This window comes from Salvia splendens, chromosome 18 (genome assembly GCF_004379255.2).
Source record: "Salvia splendens isolate huo1 chromosome 18, SspV2, whole genome shotgun sequence".
Classification (NCBI taxonomy): domain Eukaryota; kingdom Viridiplantae; phylum Streptophyta; class Magnoliopsida; order Lamiales; family Lamiaceae; genus Salvia; species Salvia splendens.
The window spans coordinates 949,877-971,286 of NC_056049.1; the positions used below are offsets into that span (position 1 = coordinate 949,877).

Genomic DNA, 21,410 nt, shown 5'->3' on the forward strand with positions numbered 1-21,410 from the left:
TTAACATTAAAAAAGCGAAGACATAATTAAAATTCTAAAAAAATAAAAATGACATAATTTAATATTCTCCGCCAAAGTTTTCCCAAATGTGCTCAATTAGATCCTCTTGGAGTTGGGTGTGGGCGCTAGAGTCGCGTGTCCTTGCCCGAATAGCCAACCGTTCTTGTATAGATGGATGCGCTCCACTTCGCGGCGGACTACTTGCAGTTGAGCTTCCGGGGGATTCGGGGTCGAACCAATTTCCGGCATCGGGTCCTTCGTCTCGGACAATCATGTTGTGCAAGATTATGCACGTATACATGATGTCGACCATGCTCTCCATGAACCACGAACGAGCCGGGGCTTTGATGATGTTGAAGCGCGCTTGGAGAACCCCGAACGCCCTCTCCACATCCTTGCGCGCAGCCTCCTGCTTCTGCGCAAAAAGAGCCTGCTTTGGGTTCGCTGGCCTGCCGCACGTCTTCACGAAGGTCGGCCACTTCGGGTAGATGCCGTCGGCGAGATAGTACCCCATTTTATACCGTCGGTTGTTGGCGACGAAGTTGATGGCCGGCGCTTTACCATCCAAAACTTCGGTAAAGAGGTCGGACTGTTGGAGCACGTTTACGTCGTTGTTCGAGCCAGGGACCCCGAAGTACGCGTGCCAGATCCAAAGTCGGTAGTCGGCAACGGCCTCGAGTACAACGGTTGGGTGGGTGCCTTTGTGGCCGCTCGTGTAGGAACCCCTCCAAGCCACCGGGCAATTCTTCCATTGCCAGTGCATGCAATCGACACTGCCAAGCATCCCGGGGAATCCGTGCACTTGTTCGTGCAGGTTGAGGAGGAACTGACAATCCTCCGTGGTTGGCCTCCGGAGAAATTCGTCACTGAAGGCTGCCCGGACGCCTCTGCAGAAGTTGAGCAAGCACAAGCGCCCAGTACTGTCTCCGATGTGCAGGTATTCGTCGAATATGTCGGCCGTTTGTCCAGTCGCAAGCTGCCGGATGGCTGCAGTACATTTCTGCAGCGTCGTGTGGCTGGGACGACCGACCGCGTCGAACCCTTCTCGGAAGAACTCCTCCCTGGCCGCCAAAGTATTCGCTATGTGGAGAAATAGCGGTTTCCGCATGCGGAAACGGCGACGGAAATAGGTATCTCCCCAAATCGGGTTATCGCAGAAGTAGTCGCGTACTAACCGTGCGGCGGCTTCCTCCCGGTTCCGATTGATGTACTTCCGGGAGCGTCGTGGGGGTGGTGCGGCTTCCTCCGCCTCTCGTCGTCGATCTTCTTCGAGTGATTGTTCCATTAATTGACGCATTTGCTCAAAAGGATCCATTTGTTTGAGTTGATTGAAGATGGAAATTGGAGTGATAGAGAGGATTTGAGAGGAATAGATGTGTGTTTGTGTTTGAAATGAGTATGGAATAGAATTATTTATAGAGTAAAAAAATTAAAAATTTAAAAAATGAAAATAAATATTTAACGGTAATATTACCGTTTGAAAAAAAAAAAATTTTTTTTTATTAAAAATCGATTTTTTTTTAAAAAAAAATGAATTATTGCGTCATCAGTGACGACGCCCACTCGCGGGCCAGCGAGTGGGCGTCACGCACGCATGGGGACGTGCCACGTGTCTCGGGCGCGTGGCGAGACAGCTCGTCTCGTGTCTCTCCGAGACGAGCTACGCGACGAGCCGGTCGCGAGCTGGAGACGAGACGGCCGCTGCAATGCGTCTCGCGGGGGTCTCGTCTCTCCGAGACGAGACGCGAGCCCGGCGCGAGACGCGTTGTGGATGGTCTAAGTCACTACTCAGGGCTAGCATCTACTATTAACAACCACAAGTTAAAAGAAAAACTTGTACTTTAAGCTTTGAGTCATTAATTTAGTCAACGAATTATCCAAAAAAGAGACTAACTAATTTCTTAACTAGATGGTTAAAATTCGCCATCACATTAATTAACTAGTTAATGTCCTACCTCTTTTTTTGTGCCTAACACTAGAATTATGCTAGACCTATATATATTTTTCAACTTTTAATTTTGTTAAGTCATAATACCTCCATTGTAGTGTAGCATCATCTTCTACCCAAAAGTCAGCCATGATTTAATTTTCTTCATTTCATAACTATAATCTAATTATTCTTTAATAGTAGTACTACGTACTATATACTCCGTATTTATTTATATTGCCATATGATAAGTAAAAATAAGCTACGTACTAAAAATTCGCTAGATACTGAATTAAAATTTTAAAATTACATTTTAAATATTGAAAATTACATAATTCAATTCGAACATGCACAGATTTCCACAATGAGCTCGGAAAAGAAGGAAGCATGTCGACTCAATTACTCCATTAGAATTGAGGCAGTGCACAATTACTAAAAATGAACGAATTTATAAATGATTTGTGTTGTGAACTATCATCGAAGATTACCACAACCGAAAATACAACACCATATGAATGACGTATCAATCCTTCATATAACTACAAGTAAGTATTGTTTGTATTTTCATTATACCTCTATCAAGCACATATTAAATGCTTTAGTTATGTTCTCTTTGATGAAAAATAGGAGTACTAAAGTACAAGAAGTAGAATTATTTTTCATCGTCCATAGCTAGACACGAAACTTTAAAATCAGACATCCATTCGACCAATAGTTGACTTTAGAGAGGAGTGAGAAAAGACAAGAGATATGCAGCTGTAGCATCCAGATAATTACTTGTAAACAAGTTATATACAGATGAGAGTGAAGAGAGATATGTTATATGTATATATAGACAGAGAGAGAGATGACGACAGGTGAAGTAAGGTGCGCGCCGCCCTCAAGTTTAGGTGTGGCAGTGGACGTAAAACCCCAAATATACACAAATATTGAGTATGGCGTGACCAATTGGTATTCCACCTGCTGCTCACTGTAACGGAGCCACACCATCACACACCAGATCAACCCCTCTCTCTCCTTTTCATTTTCATTTTCTTTTAGATAAGAGTAAATCCTTGAAAAATCATGACTTTGGTTGAATCCTTGTCCGTCCTTAAAGAATTTTGTTGGGTTACAATTATTACAAGGCGAAATTTTTTTGCTGGAATTGTACTCCCTAAACCCTAAACCACTTCTTTAGACGGCACGAGATTTTATGTACTTTTATTTTGTGTGTTAAGTAGAGAGAGTAAAGTAAGAGAGGGAATAATGTAAAGATAAAATTGTTTACATTTTAAGTAATGTGTCATCTTGATTAGGACAAACCAAAAAATGAAAGTGAGTCATATTTAATGGGACGGAGGGAGTATTTGATATGTCACCCTATAGTATAGTACTCCCTCCGTCCGGCAATAGCAGTCCCATTTCTCCATGGCACGGGTTTTAAGAAAGTTTTAGAATGTGTAATAAATGGTGTGTGGTAGTGGAATTTAAACCCACATAAATTATTTTTTTTAAACCCAACAAAAATGGGATAACCTCATATCTGCAAACCAAACAAAATGAAGAACCCAACAAAATCGGACAAAATCAAAATCGAAATTTATCATCAAATTAAAACACGAAAATGACTCACAAAACTTATTCAATTTATCTGTAAATTGAACCTAGAACTTCTTCAATTTCAACTCATCAAATTTCAACTCATCAAATTGAACCCAGAACTTTTGAAAATGACTCATCAAATTTATCTGTAAATTGAACCCAGGACTTCTTCAATTTCAACTCCAAAACCAATAAACCAAACAAATAGAAACAGAAGAAGAAAACATCTGAAAACAAAAAACTCCAAAAGTGGAACCAACAAAATCGAAATCTGTAAATCCCGGCGAGAGTTGAGAGAGAGAAGCGATGGTCCTCGTAGGCGGCGGACATGTCGCCGCTGATGTCGTCGGTGGTAGCGGTGAATCGGATCGACAGCGGCGTGTCCTCGATCGAGACGTCGGCGTCGGAGTGGAAGGGGAGCTCTAACACATTGGGGTGGTGTAATTGAGAGAGTGGCGAGAAAAATTGGGGTTGGGGTGAATGTAATTGAGACAACGGCGATTGGGAGAGGAGGAGGAGGGCGGCGATTGAGAGAGGAGGATGAGGAGGGTGACCGAGAGTGAGGGTGAGAGAGTGAAATTAAAGTTGGGTGGGGTGTTTTTTTTATGGCAATTGTGTAAATTAGTGAGAAGGGGGAGGGTAATTAAATTGTCCAAATATGGTAAGTAGAACCGGGACTGCTATTCCCGGAAGTCCCAAAACGGAAAAATAGGACTCCTATTACTGGACGGAGGGAGTATCATATTTGGATATATAATCGTTAATGAGTTAAACGATATCATCTACACGTAATTTGGTTAGAAAAGAATCTTATTGTTTAATTATAGGGGGCATCTAAATAAATCCAAATTTCATGATTTTTTAAAACTATGGGACAAACTAAAATTTGAACAAATTCGATTTATTATTTGACAATGACCTGCCTCTTTGGGCTCGATTTTACTTTGTTTTAGGAGTATTATACTATTAGGTAGGGTAAACAATCGGAAAAACATAAATTTGGTTGAATTCTAGCTATGTCACGTAATTTAAAAAAGAAATTAAAAATATATAGTATGGACTTCGGATTTGTATGCATTCAACTCACAGTGACAATTCTTAGCAAAATCATACTACGTGATATGAGAATCATTAAATCATATGTGGACATCATCATTCTTCAATCAACTTCTTTACTTTTTATTTATTTTTAATTATTATTTATATAATCTTATTTCATTAAGTAGGATAAATTGCCGACAAAAAATCATGAAGTTCCGATGAATGCTGTTTCGTCAACCATTCATAAGGCCATCCACAACGCTGTCTCTATACCGTCTCTTAAACCGTCTCTTAACTACTATTTGGGCACTATTTGAGGGCCCCACTGTCCTTTTTGCCTCCATCTCTTAACTAAGAGACGGAACCTGCAACGCTCCGTCTCTTAACCGTCTCTATACCGTCTCTTAATTACTATTCATTCAATTTAATTTATAATTTTTTTTTAAAACCCAATTCAATTTAAACAAACACACTTTATTAAAATTAAAACAAAATAAAAAAACACACAAAATAAAAAAACACACAAAATAAAAAAACACACAAAATAAAAAAAACACACAAAATAAAAAAACACACAAAATAAAAAAAAATTAATCGGAAGGGCTAATCATCCTCCGGAGGCGGTCGAGGTTGAGGGGGAGTCGGAAGGCCAAGTTGTGCTGCCATATGCACAATTCCGTTCCACCAGGCCGCGTATTGGGAGTGCGAGAAGCGGGAAGTGTCCGCCATTGTGGCGGTCATGTACGCCACCATAAGTGTGTCCGAGCCTCCTCGCGAGCCCGATCCTGAGGCCGGCTGGCTTGATTCGCCTCGGCCCTTCCTTGCTCTAGCCGCTTTCGCCGCCTTCGTCCCTTGCGGCCGACGGCGCCTACTCGCGGATCCTCCTGCATCGCCGACCGTACCCGCAAACTCCTGGGATTCAGCATCATGTTGGCTGATGCCTTCAGCAGTGTCACCACCAGATGTGTATGAAGAATAGATGTGTAGTTGTGTGTAAATGAGGATGGGTTTAGGAGTATTTATAGAGTAAAAAATTTAATAAAAAACAAAAAAAATATAAAAAAAAACAAAAAAAACGGTAATAATACCGTTACAAAATTTTTTTTTTATTTAAATTCGAATTTTTTTTTAAAAAAAATATTTATTGCGTCAGCACGTGACGACGCCCACTCGCGGGCCGGCGAGTGGGCGTCACGCACGACGCCGGGCTGCGCCACGTCGCCTAGGCGCGTGGCGAGACAGCTCGTCTCCTGGCTCGGCGAGTCGAGACGCGCGACGAGACGCGGGACGAGACGGGACGAGATGGAGGCTGCAACGCGTCTCGCCGGGGTCTCGTCTCGCTGAGACGAGACGCGAGACGCCGGCGAGTCCCGTTGTGGATGGTCTAAAAGCAGCCAAAAAAATCATATAGTTTGATCTTTTTCACAGTTATTGTATACTCCATTAAAATTGACTACTACTAATTAATATGACAACAGAAAAATCATATATAACTTGATGCACTATTTATTAGCACTAAAAAATACCTGCAAGTTTACAGGGTAGAACTAGTATAGCTAAAGGTCAGTACCGGGATATCGAACACAGGGAATAAGATTGCAATTGGCTATCATATACTAAGCGTCATATACTATCTAGAGACACGGAGTTTTGGGTTTTAGTAAGATTAAACTAGAGAAAAAATATATAAAAAAAACGTATAGAAACAAAATAATACAAAGCAGGCTAAAGAAAGTAGAGTTTTAGGATCCAACTACTACGACCTAGTGATGATTAATCTCACAGAACCCTTACCTTTATGTGTCTCCAGGATTATTAGGAAAGTCGCGATTTTCAGATAAGCCTTCTCTCGAGTGCACTTATCCAGTAGATTAGAGTCTAACTATCAAAGTCTCCTTCCAATAGATTAGATTCTAACTCCTTAAGTTCCTAAGACTCAAGCCCTCACAAAGGGTCCCCTCTCTCGAGTGCAGATAAACCTATGTGTTGTACTCGTTCCTTTTACCACGTAAAACTAGCTATCTCTCGATTAATCTAGTTAAACGGACATAGTTCTAAAGTTGGCCAGACAAAAGAACAATAAAAGCACAAGAACAAGCAAAACAATCACAAGAGCTAGAAAAAGGTTCAATTCAATAAATCAAAACATATTCATAATAGTTTTCACCAAAATCTACAAATGATGTTTAACTACTCATAGACAAGTAGTAAAAACAAAAATAAAAGTATAAGACATGAAAGAAATTGATAAAACCCAAGGTTGAATCTTCAATCTTCAGTCTTTTCTTGCCTGGATCTGCAGAGCTCCGCTCCAATGGAAGATGAATGAATTATGTGTGGAAGATGGAATGGAAGAAAGTGTAGAGAGGGAATGATTGGAGGCTCTGAGATAAAGATTATGAATTAGGTTCAGAGGTATTTATAGGCTGGAAAAAGGTTTATTTTTGCTAAATTTCGTGCCCTACAAGATATAGGAGAGATTTGGTTTCACAATATAATAATTTCTTTTCTTCCGTGAATTTCCGCCCAAATTTCCGTAAGCTTTGACTGCACTGCGCAACGTTCGTAGAATTGTCATAACTTTCTCCACAGAACTCCGATTGAGACATGCAAGATATCCACGCGAAGCTCTTTCGAAGACGAAGAGAATGGAATGTAGTAAGCACTGATTGGACTTCAAAATCGCTGGCAGAATGGGCTCGAACAGAGGCTGCTGCACTTTGGCCTTTTTCACATTTTTCTATCTTTTTCTATCATTTATCAACAAACACGTCAAAAATATCAAATGTATAACATATGCAATTTAAGAACATAATTTGCATGATTGACATTTAAAACAAGTCAAATATAGTCCTTAAAAACATGTAAAATCCGTGTTTGTCAACGGATATCATCAAGAGTTAAGGTATAAAATATGAATAATATATTAGTAGTATGCCTAATTTACCAATCTGCTTTAATACCTCGTCTCATAGAGTCATAGATATTTGACTGCCAGTAGCTCTTTGGGCTCGATGTGAAATGCACTTTGAAAAAACACAGGACCCCCCCAAATTTATGGGTCCAAAACTCCAGAGATTTTTTACTTTAAATTTATTTGAAAAAACTGAAATTGTCACAATTAATGAAAAATAATTAGATGCATATTGTCATGTTTTGGATTTTGTTTGAGATAAAGTGTAATATACTGTATTTCAATTCAACTGAAGGTATTGATAAAATATTTAGTTACATATGCATCAAGTTATATGCTATAGTTAAAAAGTGAAATTATGATGGTTTATTCCATGTATAAAGTAGTACTTAGATAGGTAGTATAATCAAGAATCCGCTCTAATCGAATTTTTTGAGGAGCAATTAAAAGTCGATTTATTCTGACATGGCACACACACTTGAGTATTAAATTGCTTGAAAGTTATCTTTACTCCTTATTAAATTGTCTTTACTAAATAACAAATTGCTAGAGATTGCAAAAATAAGAAGAAATTGCATAAAAAATTAAAGAATAAATAATTTTTTCTGCAAAAGATGGGTATGAGAGAAGATTACGATAATGTTGTTCAAAATTAATCTATACGTTAACCTAATAAATAGATTATAATTAAGTTTAATGTCAGTTTCTATCAATATTTTTTATGTGTCAGTCTCAGTCCCTTTTGGCAAGGTAAATTTTGATAATTTACATGTTAACAATTTTTCAGGTAAACAAAAATGCTAGCGAATCAACAGTCAAAAATAGAAAAATTAAATAATACTCCCTCCGTTTCTCCATAATTGAGTCATTTTTCCATTTTCGAAAGTTTCCTCATAGTTGAGTTATTTTCCTTACGTAGTAACTTTTTTCTCTTTCTTACTTTACTCTCTCTTACTTTATTCACTCTCTACTTTATTCACTTTCTACTTTTTTCTCTCTCTTACTTTTTTATCTATTTATTTAACACATTCAACATCTCTTTCTTAAACTTTGTGCCGAAAAGTTTTGCCTCAACTATAAAAAAACGGAGGGAGTACAACAACAAAGAGGATTGAAGGCATAACTAAGACGAGACATAAAATAAAGTCGCAAACGCCTTTTATGTCGTTGAATTAATGGGTTCTTTCTACTACATTGAATTTAGCACAAATATGTAATTTCACAAAGTTTTCAATAATTAAAAAAAAACAATTTTTAATTGGTCCAATCAAGTTATAAATGTTCCCAATATGCAAAAATGTGGGAGCCAGTCGAAATTAATCAAACGTCAGGTAGGAAACCCTAGATTAGGACCACCTCAAAAAATATTTTGGCAGATGCCAAATTTAAGTTCGAAGTGCAATCATGGTTGCTTGCTATATTGATACATGAACTTAGCTTTTATAACATCAACTCTTACGTATTATGTGGGGATAGCATGTTTATCCACCTGCTATATATATAGCACAAATATATCATGTTGTAACGTACCTTATTTAGTGATGTCGGAGCCGCGTGCTGGTCGCACACGTGCGCTATTACGTACACGAGCTGTGCTGAACACGCAGCACCCGCGGATGTATGCCTACTTGAGCATGCGAATTCACTGGCCAGTGAGACGACACGAGATCGTCTATTTTATTTTATTTATTTATTATATCGAATTAATAAAAAAATGAAATAGCCAACTTCTATAATTTACAAACTGCTACTTTCTCAATTTTGTTTTTCATCTATATATACATTCACACTTCAAAAAAATTATGTGCCTTTGTGTAATTTTTAGTTCTTTTAATAAAATTATGAATTTATGTTTTATTCGTAACTCTTATTACAATTAAGATTTATTAAATCTTGTACTGTCCACAACTTGATAAAAAAAATTTTGAGTAGGAAGAGAGTTATTTATTTGAGATTCAATATGTATTCCTTTTATTGCAATTCAATCAAAATCTCAACTCAAAAGTTGGAATAAAAAATAAAGTAATCCATCCCCACATAAAAGTTAAATTTAGACATCAACCTAGGGGAACAATAGACCCAATATCAACTAGCTAGTGAATAACACCATTGTTTATCAATAAAATATCAAATCAAATATATAGTGGCGAAGTCATAAAACATGTAAGATTATTTATAAATTATAGCCCAAATTTAAATCTAATTATGGCGATTTCTTAGTTTGGATTTAAATAATTTATAAATATAATATTCAATTATCTTGGTATTTTTAGTTATTTATTACTATTTCACTATTACAACACTAAAAAAATTGGCTAAGCACAATTTTCTATTTAATTATATGCAATAATTTATGTTTTTAAATGCATCATACACGCTATAAAAATGTGATCATTCTTAGTGTCTAAACTAAAGTTAAAAAATATAAGTGAAATCATCCCAAAAAACAAAATATTATGGAGTGAGTGTTATTATTCTTGGCTTCTCACTTAAAATTAAAAGACACAAATGAAAGCATCTAAAAAAAATAAAATATTAAAATGCAGTTGACCAATGTGCTCTCAATTTGAAGACAATTTTTTTGTGCGTTGCATCTTTAATTTTATTTACTCTGTAGTGTTTGGTACACAAAATAATTAATGTAAAATTGAATTGTGAGATTATTTTAATTAAAAAAATATCTATATTTTATAAGATTAATTTGGTGTAATGTACATTTAATAAAATAACATATTAATATTATGTCTATCTATTCTATTAATGTGAAACGAGAAGTTAGATGTGGGTCGATGCATTTAATTTATAATAATTTAATATTATCAAATACTTACTATACAATTGGCTGTCACCTACATCAAATAAATGCAATTCCAAATTTACATGTCTATTTTGGCAAGGCTGAAGACTAATTCGTCAAAGAAGTTGTGCAATTTGATGTCAACTTGCCGGCGGCGGTGGCGTCAAACCTTCTAAGTCTTGGATCTGATTTCTGACCATTGGCTTAACCATTCGCAATCCGTACGACTTTTGATTTTCATTAAAATAGCATGAGGAGAATATAGTGCATCTTTAATTAGTTGAATATGATCATACTTTACCCATCTCTTCAAATTAAATTTAATTGGGTGCAATACGGGTTAATAAATGATCTCATTTTAGAGATAATTTTACTCTTTAATACTGATTAAAAATGTGTTGTGGGTGGAGAAAGTGATGGATCATGTGTCTACCAATGAAATTAGATTTAAGGTTTCCGTAGACGTACCAAACTAATAAAATGATTTCTTTTTTTAAGTAGTGATCAATCCAGTTTTGGTTGGGGATTGTCTCTGAGCCCACCGCCAGTACATGAGAACTTAGAAACTCTATTAAATTAGACCCTTGGAAAGTTGGGACCGTCGCCGATCCCAACACTGTGGCGCCTCTGAACCAATCCTCTTGGGTTGGGGCCCACATATGCTCTTCACTGCTGGGCATGCATTAACAACTACAGTTGTCGCACCATATCTGTCTTCACATCGTTGACGGTGATCTTCTTAATTCACTATAATCGATAAATGAAAAATAAACAAATATGCAAGAAAAAAAGAGTATAAGATAAATAAAAGGTTTTGAAGTGTGGTAACTGAATATGCTAGGAAGTGATTGGTATTCAATGGTATGTGAGAATTAAGTGCAACATTTCAATCCCTCTAATTATATGCTTTATCATTGTAATTTGTAAGTCATTGAAAGTGAGGATGACCCCACGTTGTACACTATCGGAAGCTAATTAAGTCATATATAAGGGAAAAAAGGCCACCATATATGAGTAAAACATTGAAATTCAATGGTCTAATTCTCAAACATTGCAAATATTCAGCTGTTGTTTTCTGCTTTTGGTTGGATTCCAGATACATACATGTATGAATAGTCGTAGGTTCCACACTTTTATTTATCAGAAAATTTATATTTTATACATATATGAGAACAAAGGTGCTTATAATGCCATGATGTGTATTGCTCTTTTGTTTCTGTTCCTTATTTTTGTGTGATTATAGATAAAACATTTATTTTTGTTATTCCGTTGGTTTTATACTTGCACAAAAATTCCATGCTTCACATTCAATTAGACATCATGTCAACAACTGAACCACACATTAACTTCAACTTAAAAACAGTAACACTAACTATTCAAACAGTTTTATATTATCCAATTCTCCATAAATAATGGACAAGATCTTGTTACTACAGTTGTATAACCAACTCTATTTTATGCTAGTGACAAAAGCAAACTATTAATTATAATACATATATATCCATCTTATTAATTCAAATTCATTTAAAGCAAACCAAGTTCATGCTCCAAACTTGGAACTCGATCTGTATTGCTATATTATAACCCAATTATTCATCTTAATCCCCAACTAGATAACCTATTTTATTAATTAGAATATATATATCCCAATCCCAAACCCCACCCCCAACCCCACAAACCCAAAAATCAAGAATAGAATAATAAACAAAAAAAAGGATAGACTATTTCTAGACTTTCCATTGTAGGACCAATCCCACGTGAAAACAGTTCCCTCATGCATGAGAAGTCAGCCACCACCACCTATATCTATCGATTTAATTAAATAAAACAACCCCAAATCTCTATTTTTTTCAAACCCCACTTAAATACTAATTAATTAGTACTTGCCTTCCCACAACAATCACCAATTTTGACATTCCTCCCTATTTATACACTCTCACACACGCTCCCCAATCCCACATTCAATCCCCCCAAAAAAAATATTGAAAAAAAAAGAAATGAGCCCTCACCCCTCAAAAACAGGAAAAATCCACAAGAAGCGGCTGAGCCAGGAGCAGGTGCGGCTCCTGGAAGCCAGCTTCGACTCGAGCAAGAAGCTCGAGCCTGAGCGAAAATTCCAGCTGGCGCGGGACCTGGGGGTCTCGCCCCGGCAGATCGCCATCTGGCACCAGAACAAGCGGGCGCGGTGGAAGAGCCAGAGCCTGGAGCTCGATCACGGCGCCATGCAGCTTCGGCTCGACGCGGCGCTGGCCGAGAAGAGGGAGCTCGAGAGGGAGGTCGGCCTGCTCCGCGCCGAGCTGAGGCGGGCCCAGGACATGCTGTCCGGGGGAGGGCCGCCCGTCTCGTCGCAGCTATCGAGCTGCTGCGACGATACGGGGGGCGGAGGGGGCAGCTCGAGCCTCAATGAGGACGTCGGCTGCTCGGCTAATTGGCCGAATGTGGAAGAGCTGTATGCTTGTTTGATGGCTAAGCCGGTTTCGGAAGTTGTGAATGAAAGAGATTATTGGGTATAATAAACTAACTTTTGATTTTTTTAAATCTTTTTGGTTCGAATAAAGTTTCATATAATGTTATTATATATATATATATATATATAATATAATTGAATTGATCTCACTAATTTCATCTGCCAAATTATCAGAAATTCTTACTTTAAAAGTCGAAAAAACATGATTTTATTATGTGAAATTGATTTGGTCACCATAAGTTAAACGATGTCATCATATATTAAGAAGACACGACGCTTGCTTGAAAACTCAAGAATATGTAAACGCAGGCGATCGTATTTTTTCGCAGTAGGATATTTGCGAAGCTTCATGGTTTGCGACTATTTTTAAAGTTGTGAGACGAATAAGAATTTGACAAAATTTCATGATGATTTTTTGTTGATTTGTTGGACTTAATTTGGATCACGTTTGGGTTGTTTCTTTGTTCATTCGGTTGGGAATATATATGTGGCAAGGTAGATAAGAATTTTTTAGAGTTGATTTCTATCTTAGTTAAAAGAATTCGTGGAATATTCATCATGTAAAAGTTTGGTGAACCACTATGGTATTCGATTCTATGAAGGATGCAAATTCTTTTGGTACTTGGATTCCTCTTGAATAAAGGTTGAAACTCGAGATATATTGTTATTGGTGTTTTACGTTTAGGTGACGACGATATATACGACAGATTGGATGTTTTATTTTGATGTCAACTAAAATAAGTGGGGATCGATCGAGAGTTTACAACTATTATGAATTCTCGTGTTGGGGTACTAAATTCGTTGCTGAATGATTGTTTGAGGACTGTACATGTTCGAACCGACTAGACGGTGGCTTGTTTTCAGGGTTGTGCCTCTCTCTTATAACAAAAAAAATTAAAACTAATCTATCTTTAAAAATAAAATAAAGGATTAATTAGTCAATGTTATTTTTATATATCTCGTTCGTTATACTCTTATAGCTCAGTATAAACAGAAACTTATATCAAAATAAATTAACTACTATGTGTCATTCACTTCCAAAGGCAACACAAAAACCGATCTGACAAGCTTGGAGACAGACATATTAATAAGCACATGTAGTATCATAGTATGTACTTTTACGATTATGCTCCGATCGGATTTAAAATGGAGAAAACACATCCCACATAGAATGCATTTGGATTATCAAAATCTTAATTTTGAGCCTCCATGACGGGGCGCCCTATAGTCCGGCCTATAAGGAGTCCTATGCTTCGCCACATCATCATTCTATCCTCTTACCCTTTCACCTGCAATAGGACGCCCTAAAGTCTGCCCTATAGTTTAGGGTTTAGGGTTCAAATATGTGATGAAAAAAAGCCCTAAAGTCCACCCTATGCTTCGCCACATCATCATTCTATCCTCCTACCCTTTCACATCATCACTACTATTTTGTTAATTAATTTTTTATGTTTTCAAATATGTGATGAAAAAAAAGCACCACGATGAAAGGCAAATCCTACATTACGAATTAAAAAAAAAGTTATAAGAGTTAGAAATAAAAAACAAGTTCACTACAGATAATAGGAAGATCATACTCTGCATCATTCACAGCTTGCGGCGCAGATCATTGATCATCCACTTGAGGTATTCGGCTTTCCCTGGGTCCTCGCACTGCATGAGGGCGTGGTGCGTGTCCAACAACGTCCTCCGGTTGGCGGCCGCCACCAACTCCGCATAGGCATGTCCCGCAGCCGAAGTCAGGGTAGCGATCGGGGTCGGGGCCGGGGCCTGTGAGGATGTCGCCTTCACCTTGCCCTTGTTCTTGGTAGCCTTGCTGCCAATGGGACGTCGGGAGGACATCGGTGTGCCGGAACTCTCATCCTCGTACATCGGCTGGTTGAGGTCCATCGGAGGTGCGCTGCTGTCGCTGCTAGTATAATCACCGGCGGCGGTGTTCTTTGCCCTCTTTGCCACAACCGAAAGGGGCAGAATCCCTCCTTGAAATTTCTGCTTGTCCTTCAAGAGGAGCCAGAAGTTGTAATGCTTGAAATCACCGTACAATGAAATGTACGACGCAACCGCTTTATCGCGGACATCCGTCAAACTCTCACCGCTGCCATTCTCCCCAAAGCACTTCTCGTACTCCGATGAGAACAAATTGACCTGCTTCTTCACTTGATCCCAGTGCTTGCGGAGCTGCTCCCTATGGCGCTTGTAGGCGGCCGACGGCTTGGCCTCGTTGTAGCGATCAGCGATGCGCTCCCAGTACGCGATTTGCTTTTGGTTGTTGGCAAACACCGGGTCCTCTGAAATATCAATCCAACACCTCGTCAAGACGATGGTTTCATCCGAGTTGTAGTTCGTCCTCCCTGGGGCGAACTCTTCATTCTTCTTTGGTAGAGGCAACTTCTGGGCCCTTTGCCTGTTCCGCTTCTTCTTGGTGGCGGAGCCCGAAGCGGCGGCGGCGGCAGTGGGAGTGGCGCCAGTGGCGCGGCGAGGTGGGGCGGGGGCGCGGGTGGGAGACGGCTCCATGTCTGACAGCCCGTACGAATTCGTGCTGAAATCGGGATCGTACTGGGTGTTGGAGTCGAAGGGCCGGTATTCATCAGGGTCTATACCTGGCCACCGTGTACCACCACCGAACATCGAACTATATGGACTTGGGTAATCACCGGGATTCATTGTGGTGTATGGAAGAGTGAGATAGAGAACAGAGAATAAGAGTGAAAGGAAGAGTGAAAGGGAGTATAAAATGGTGTATATATATAAATTTTGAAGAATTAAAAAAAGAGTAAAGGAAAACGCGTTGCATCGTCCGCGGTATCGTCCGCGTCGCCCGCTGTGGGGCGGACGATACCGCGGACGATGCGTGGTCGAAGGCCCATCGTCCACGGACGATGTATAGGACGCGGACGATGGATGTGCCATCGTCCGCATGGCTACAGTGGCGGACGATAGTCCGCCCGATGCAACGATAGTCCACCCGATGCATCGGGCGGACGTGGATGCTCTAAAATGTTTTCTACCCTTATTTTGTGATTTCGTGATTTGAAGATTTACAGTAAATTCATCGATCACTTTTTTTATTCCAAATAATTTTGGTTTTGAGTTCAGCTCAGCAAACAATCCAGTTGTTGAATCCATAAATTCACATTATTTAACACATATTCCATAGAAAAATAATACTACCTATTTACTTATATTCCGTTGAAAATTCATGATTTAAAAGAGATTATAATAGGTGAGCTAATTAAATTCATCTATATTTCCATCAAATTCACATTGTTCTCTAATAAATGAAGTGCATGAAGGTTTCTTAGCAAAATTTTCTTCCTCATTTAGAGTTGTCAACTGGGCCGGCCCAGCCCGACCCAGGCCCGGCCCACCAATGAAACGAAGCGGGCCTGGACTGAGCTCATTAGTTGAGATGGGCTCCAATTGGGCCATTTTGTAAACCCAGGACCGGCCCAGGACCATCTGAAGCCCAGCTCAGGCCTAAGCCGAAGACCAGCCCAGAACGGGCCCAGGCCCATTAGAGGCCCACCTTCTATAATTAGTGTTTTTCAATGTAATTAGGTGATTAATCACTAATAATAGTATATTTTTCTATTTATGCATGTCATCTTGTGCACGAGACATGTTAATTTTGTCTTTTATTCCAATTTTTTTGGTGTCTCTGAATTGATTCAAACAGTAATAGTTTAATATCAACATAAGTTTCCAACTTAAATCGTGATTGCAACATTCAAGTTTGACTACATCTAATTTTTTTCTTATATTTTTTTATCTAAGAGGTAAAAAAGATGGTTCTGAAGTTTAATTATAAGAATATTACGTATTCAAACCTTGATATTTTATGACTAATTGTAGAATTCTTTGAATTTGTTAATTAGTTCATATACTTGTAGTTCTAAAAATGCAACATCAACTCTCATGTGCCATCATTTACTAACAAAATTAACAATATTGGTTATTCCTTTAGTTATACACTTTCTTTTAAATAGAATAAAGAACATGAAAATATTGTTAATACAAAGTCAATAAAATAACTTAAACACATTATTTAAATTTAGATTTAGTTAATGAGATATAAATAAAAGTTATATGTTTTATTTTTGCATATAATACATTTACGACATTTTAAAAATACATAAACAAAAAATTTAATCAAATCCCAGCCCAGCCAAACCCGGGCCCACATGGCAAGTGGGCGTGGGCCGAGCCGGGCAAGCAAAATTAAAAAGCCCGGCCCAGCCCAGCCTGCCTTAGACATGGGCCTGGGCCGGCCCACTTGACAACTCTATCCTCATTGTTGCACATTGCAAGGTTAATTCCTCATCTTGACAAAAGTTTTATAATTCAATCATCTACGCCATATATTTTTCCAACCTTGTTAATCTAAAATGCCTAAATTTTGAATATATTTAAGCCAAATTTTTTATTGAGAAAAGTGCATGACTTTTTCATTTTGGAAATGATATAATCTCATAATTTATATTGATGGATATAAATACACATATCCGTTTCTTTTATATGCATCTTTATTACATATAAAACCAACACTTACCTAATAAAATAGTGTTGTGTTTTATGCTAAACGTTTTTATCCTACATTACGAAGGATATGAAGTACACTGGCACTGCATCAAATAAAATATTCGAAAACTGATTTTAATTTTATCATAAAATATTATCAATGTTTGACTATAATAAATTACTATTTAAATGAGGAAAACATGGTAATTTGTGTTTTAAATGAATTACTATAAATTACAAAAATCTTTGAAGCCCTCAATTTTAGCTTGACGGCTATGGCCACTCGGTGCCTGCCTCTGCTTCGCCGAGCCCCTCTTCTCTCTCCTCATCCGCCGCCCTTCTTCCACTTCTCCTCACTCTCCACTTCCATCAATCAGCCCAAATTCAAGCACTCAATCACTCGCTGCTGCGCCTCAATCGAAGAATCCGCGCTGTCTACTCTCACGCAATCAGAAATTCCAACAATGCGCAGAAATTCGAACTGGAAGCCAATGTGCTTGTACTACACCCAAGGCAAATGCACCATGGTAAACGCTCGAATACCTCCGAAACATGTTGTTAATTGATAGACTAGTTGGATAATGTGCTGTGATTTTGTGTAGATGGATGATTCTCTACATGTTGACAAGTTCTGCCATAGCTGCTCGATTGAGCTGCGGGATGGAATTCCGGAGCTGAAGAATCTCCGGGAACAAAAGTTCGATTACTTTCTGGTGCTCGATTTAGAGGGCAAAGTTGAGATTCTGGAGTTTCCTGTGATGTTGTTTGATGCGAAAACTTTGGATGTGGTGGATGTGTTTCACAGGTAACGGACCTTTTTCCTGCAATTGGATAGATGGTTGTGTGTTATTGTACCTGGTCTTGGCTTACTTTTAAGTTTTACCTATAGATAGTTAGCTTGTTAATTTTCTTTGAGGAGATGGCCACAGGGAAAAATTCTCAATTTGGGTGATTTAAGAAAAAAAGTTCTAACCTTTTTTTGTATTTATGAAGGGAAACATGTCAATGCTAACGGTGTGTTTAAAGAGACACACGCCAATGCTATTGGTGTGCTTAAAGAGAAGACGTAATTTGCTTGTTCAAATTTTAAGTAAAACACGTAAATTGGTGTGTTTCTCTTGAATACCCTCTTGCAGAATACGAAAAAAAGGTTCGCATTCAGGGAACCTTTTTTCTAAAATCATCTAAAGCGAGAGTTTTGCTGATAGATTAGATTGACGATAAATAGGGTTGGGTTTAGAATCGAACAAACTCAAAGTTAACCCAATTATGACAGGATGTGAGTTAGCACCTAATGTGAACACCTTCTTTTGTTGTTATGAGGAGCTCGGGAGATTATTTTAGTTTTTGGTTGCAATTTCTCTATTTATCAGGAGGTTTTTTAGTTTATTAGTTTTCGATGTTTTGTGGGAATTGGGAAGATGTTGTACCCTACCAGTATAATTACTTTACTTGATTGCAGTTTGTATTACTTTTCTCTCCATGAGGTGTTTATTTTGAGTGATAGATTAGATAAAAAGTACGCATGATTGAGTATTCTAAGGTTTTGGATGATCAAACAAGCTCAAAATTAATCAATCCATCACATCACCTAGAGGAAACACCCCCTCATAGTCTCCTTTTCACATGGGTATTCTTTGCTTTGAGATTCCTCCATATGCATGAACTTTGTTTCCACTCACCGTGTCTAACTCCCATGCACAAAACTTCAAGCTGCTCATGTCTCCTTCAGCCACCAACTTGCTTCCTTACTTCAATCCTTCGGCACCATCCTTCTATTATGAATAAGATGCTTTCTTTCAATCAAATGTCGAGCTGGTCTTCACGCCCACAGTCATCGAGTTTTATCAAAAGGAACTACGGCCTTTTGATGCGCCTTCATTCGGACTCACCATTGTGGCCTTTGATTTATCTCACATGATTTTGCTTGGGTACTATTTGACTTTTTCTGCTGCTAAATTTTGGGCAGCAGATGTGTTGGTTGTGTACCATACATGATGTGGTAGTATTTATTAAGATTAACTCACTAGTTACTGATCAGATTTCTATACTATCTCCTTACTTATTCAGGTTCGTAAGGCCTACAAAGATGAGTGAGAAAAGAGTAAATGAGTACATTGAAGGAAAGTATGGCGCTTTTGGGGTTGACCGGTATGGTCTCTCTCTCTCTCTCTCCCCATAACTTTGTTCTATTTTTAGTTCTTTTATTCTTCTTAGATTCAATTATTTTCTTCTGTTCCATGTTGGTGTGTGGGTGGGTGGGGGGGGGGGGGGGGGTATAACCTTCATTATGTGGATTTAAGGACTGTCTTTGCAGATTACATAGAACAAATAACTAAATTATATCATCGCCACTCAAATGTTGGTCCTCTTCTCCTTCATCAGACCCAATCAAATTTATATCTTCATGCTCATCATCTTCATCCATAAAAGTATATGCAGACCTAGAGTTTGAAGCCATTCCCTTGTATTTGTGCTACCTCTAGTATTTGTACAAGCCTTCACCGTCAGTTATCTGACATGATTATCTTTTAAGACTCTTTGTTCTTCATTCCTCTCTCTTCTTTTGGCTCCTAGCCTCCTATATTTTGAAGAGATAACCACTTGATGCATAGTTTTGATAATTGTTGCTTGCTTCAAAAACTAATCCAAAATATGTGATGTTTGCAGTGTCTGGCATGACACAGCCATAACGTTTCCCGAGGTCGTTGAACAATTTGAAAGTTGGCTGAGAGAGGAGCGAGATGGGGGTAATAGGTTATGGAACGAGGAGGGAGATGGACGTCTCAATAGTGCAGCATTTGTAACTTGGTGAGCGGCTTGCTGAAATATCTATATTCTTGGAAAATATACAAATGCAACGAGCTGTTTGGTTGATGAGTGTGCCTTTCATTATCATATGATAATATTTTAAACCTCTATGAAATATCCTTTGCTTGATAATTCATATGCTCTGTAATTCCATTTTACTTTATTTTTTTCTTTCTCTTTTACTTGAACAGGAAACCCTTGATAGTTCCAAATGACACGATTATTATCGCATTCTTGAATTAGTTTGATTCATTTGCTTATATTGTTATGACTAATGCAATTGGTCACATGCACCAGTGGGAATTGGGATTTGAAAACCAAAGTACCCCAGCAATGTGAAGTATCCGGGATGGAGCTTCCACCATATTTTATGGAATGGATCAATCTGAAGGACATCTACCTGAACTTTTACAACCGAAGGGTGAGTAACCTACATGCTATGCTCCAAGTGTCGATCTGGTAATCAAGATTCATATTTTTTTCGTTACTAGCTTGTCTTAGTGACTTGATTGACTCCCTTATATATCCAAGCTGGAAATTGATAACTTTGTGAATTCGTGCACCACTTGTTGAATCCATATTGCAGAGCCTGATCCTAGCTTATGTCCGTCCCAAAATATATGCTGTTGGTGCTGTATGCTTATGTTGTTGAAGGACGATGGCTTACCACTTGTAGACCTTGCTTCTTGCTACGTCTGTCCATATTCACTTAGATGTTGCTTGTCTGGATGCAGGCACCGGGAATGCTTTCAATGATGAGAGAACTCCGTTTAAAACCATTAGGAAGCCACCATCTTGGCATCGACGATTCAAAAAATATTGCAAGAGTGTTGCGACATATGCTCACGGATGGCGCCTTCATGCAAATTACCGCGAAAAGAACTCACAGCTCGCCTAGTGCTGTCAGATTTCTCTTTCAGAATCGCATCTAGTTTCTCGATAACTAATGAGGTCGACTTTCCCCTCAGACTGAAATCCATTTTTGTATAGTCTTGACATATTCGAGACTATAACAAGCATGTAAATAAATTACGCTAACTTATTGATTTTGTTGCACGTGACAGTTGGACCCACTACTTTTGTCAAAAAGTGAAAGTTGTAAAAAGTGGTTGGTTTAACCGTCACGTGTAGCAAAATCGCCGAGTTTGTGTAATACATGCACATGCTATATAGAATTTCCCATGAATTTGGTATAAAAAAAACTGCAGGTAATGGAGATGAGTTTCATAAAATTTTTTACAACTTGGTAGACAAGAAAATACTGGTTTGAATTATCTCTAGGCAAGTTGCAAGTGGCAAAAACAAGCAAGGAGAAAAGGAATCAGAATCTAATAGGATTAATTAGTCGTGA

At 38.3% G+C, this 21,410-nt stretch overlaps 2 protein-coding genes across 2 annotated transcripts; both read left to right on the forward strand.

Moving 5' to 3' along the window:
* The first annotated feature begins 12,223 nt into the window (after positions 1 to 12,223).
* LOC121776374 (homeobox-leucine zipper protein ATHB-52-like) lies at positions 12,224 to 12,865 on the forward strand. Its single transcript, XM_042173547.1, has one exon. The coding sequence runs from the start codon at positions 12,261 to 12,263 to the stop codon at positions 12,774 to 12,776; it is 516 nt and encodes a 171-aa protein (XP_042029481.1). The 5' UTR covers positions 12,224 to 12,260; the 3' UTR covers positions 12,777 to 12,865.
* Positions 12,866 to 17,491: 4,626 nt separating this feature from the next.
* LOC121775824 (uncharacterized exonuclease domain-containing protein At3g15140-like) lies at positions 17,492 to 21,251 on the forward strand. The gene is made up of 6 exons (XM_042172889.1): positions 17,492 to 17,775; positions 17,851 to 18,053; positions 19,319 to 19,399; positions 19,919 to 20,059; positions 20,357 to 20,480; positions 20,794 to 21,251. The coding sequence occupies exons 1-6, from the start codon at positions 17,524 to 17,526 to the stop codon at positions 20,989 to 20,991; spliced, it is 999 nt and encodes a 332-aa protein (XP_042028823.1). The 5' UTR covers positions 17,492 to 17,523; the 3' UTR covers positions 20,992 to 21,251.
* Positions 21,252 to 21,410: the final 159 nt, after the last annotated feature.

Coding starts and splice junctions, on each gene's coding strand:
- LOC121775824 (XM_042172889.1), top strand. CDS start 17,524: ATGGCCACTCGGTGCCTGCCTCTGCTTCGCCGAGCCCCTCTTCTCTCT. Junction 19,400..19,918: donor GGCGCTTTTGGGGTTGACCG/GTATGGTCTCTC, acceptor TGATGTTTGCAG/TGTCTGGCATGACACAGCCA. Junction 20,481..20,793: donor TGAACTTTTACAACCGAAGG/GTGAGTAACCTA, acceptor GTCTGGATGCAG/GCACCGGGAATGCTTTCAAT.
- LOC121776374 (XM_042173547.1), top strand. CDS start 12,261: ATGAGCCCTCACCCCTCAAAAACAGGAAAAATCCACAAGAAGCGGCTG.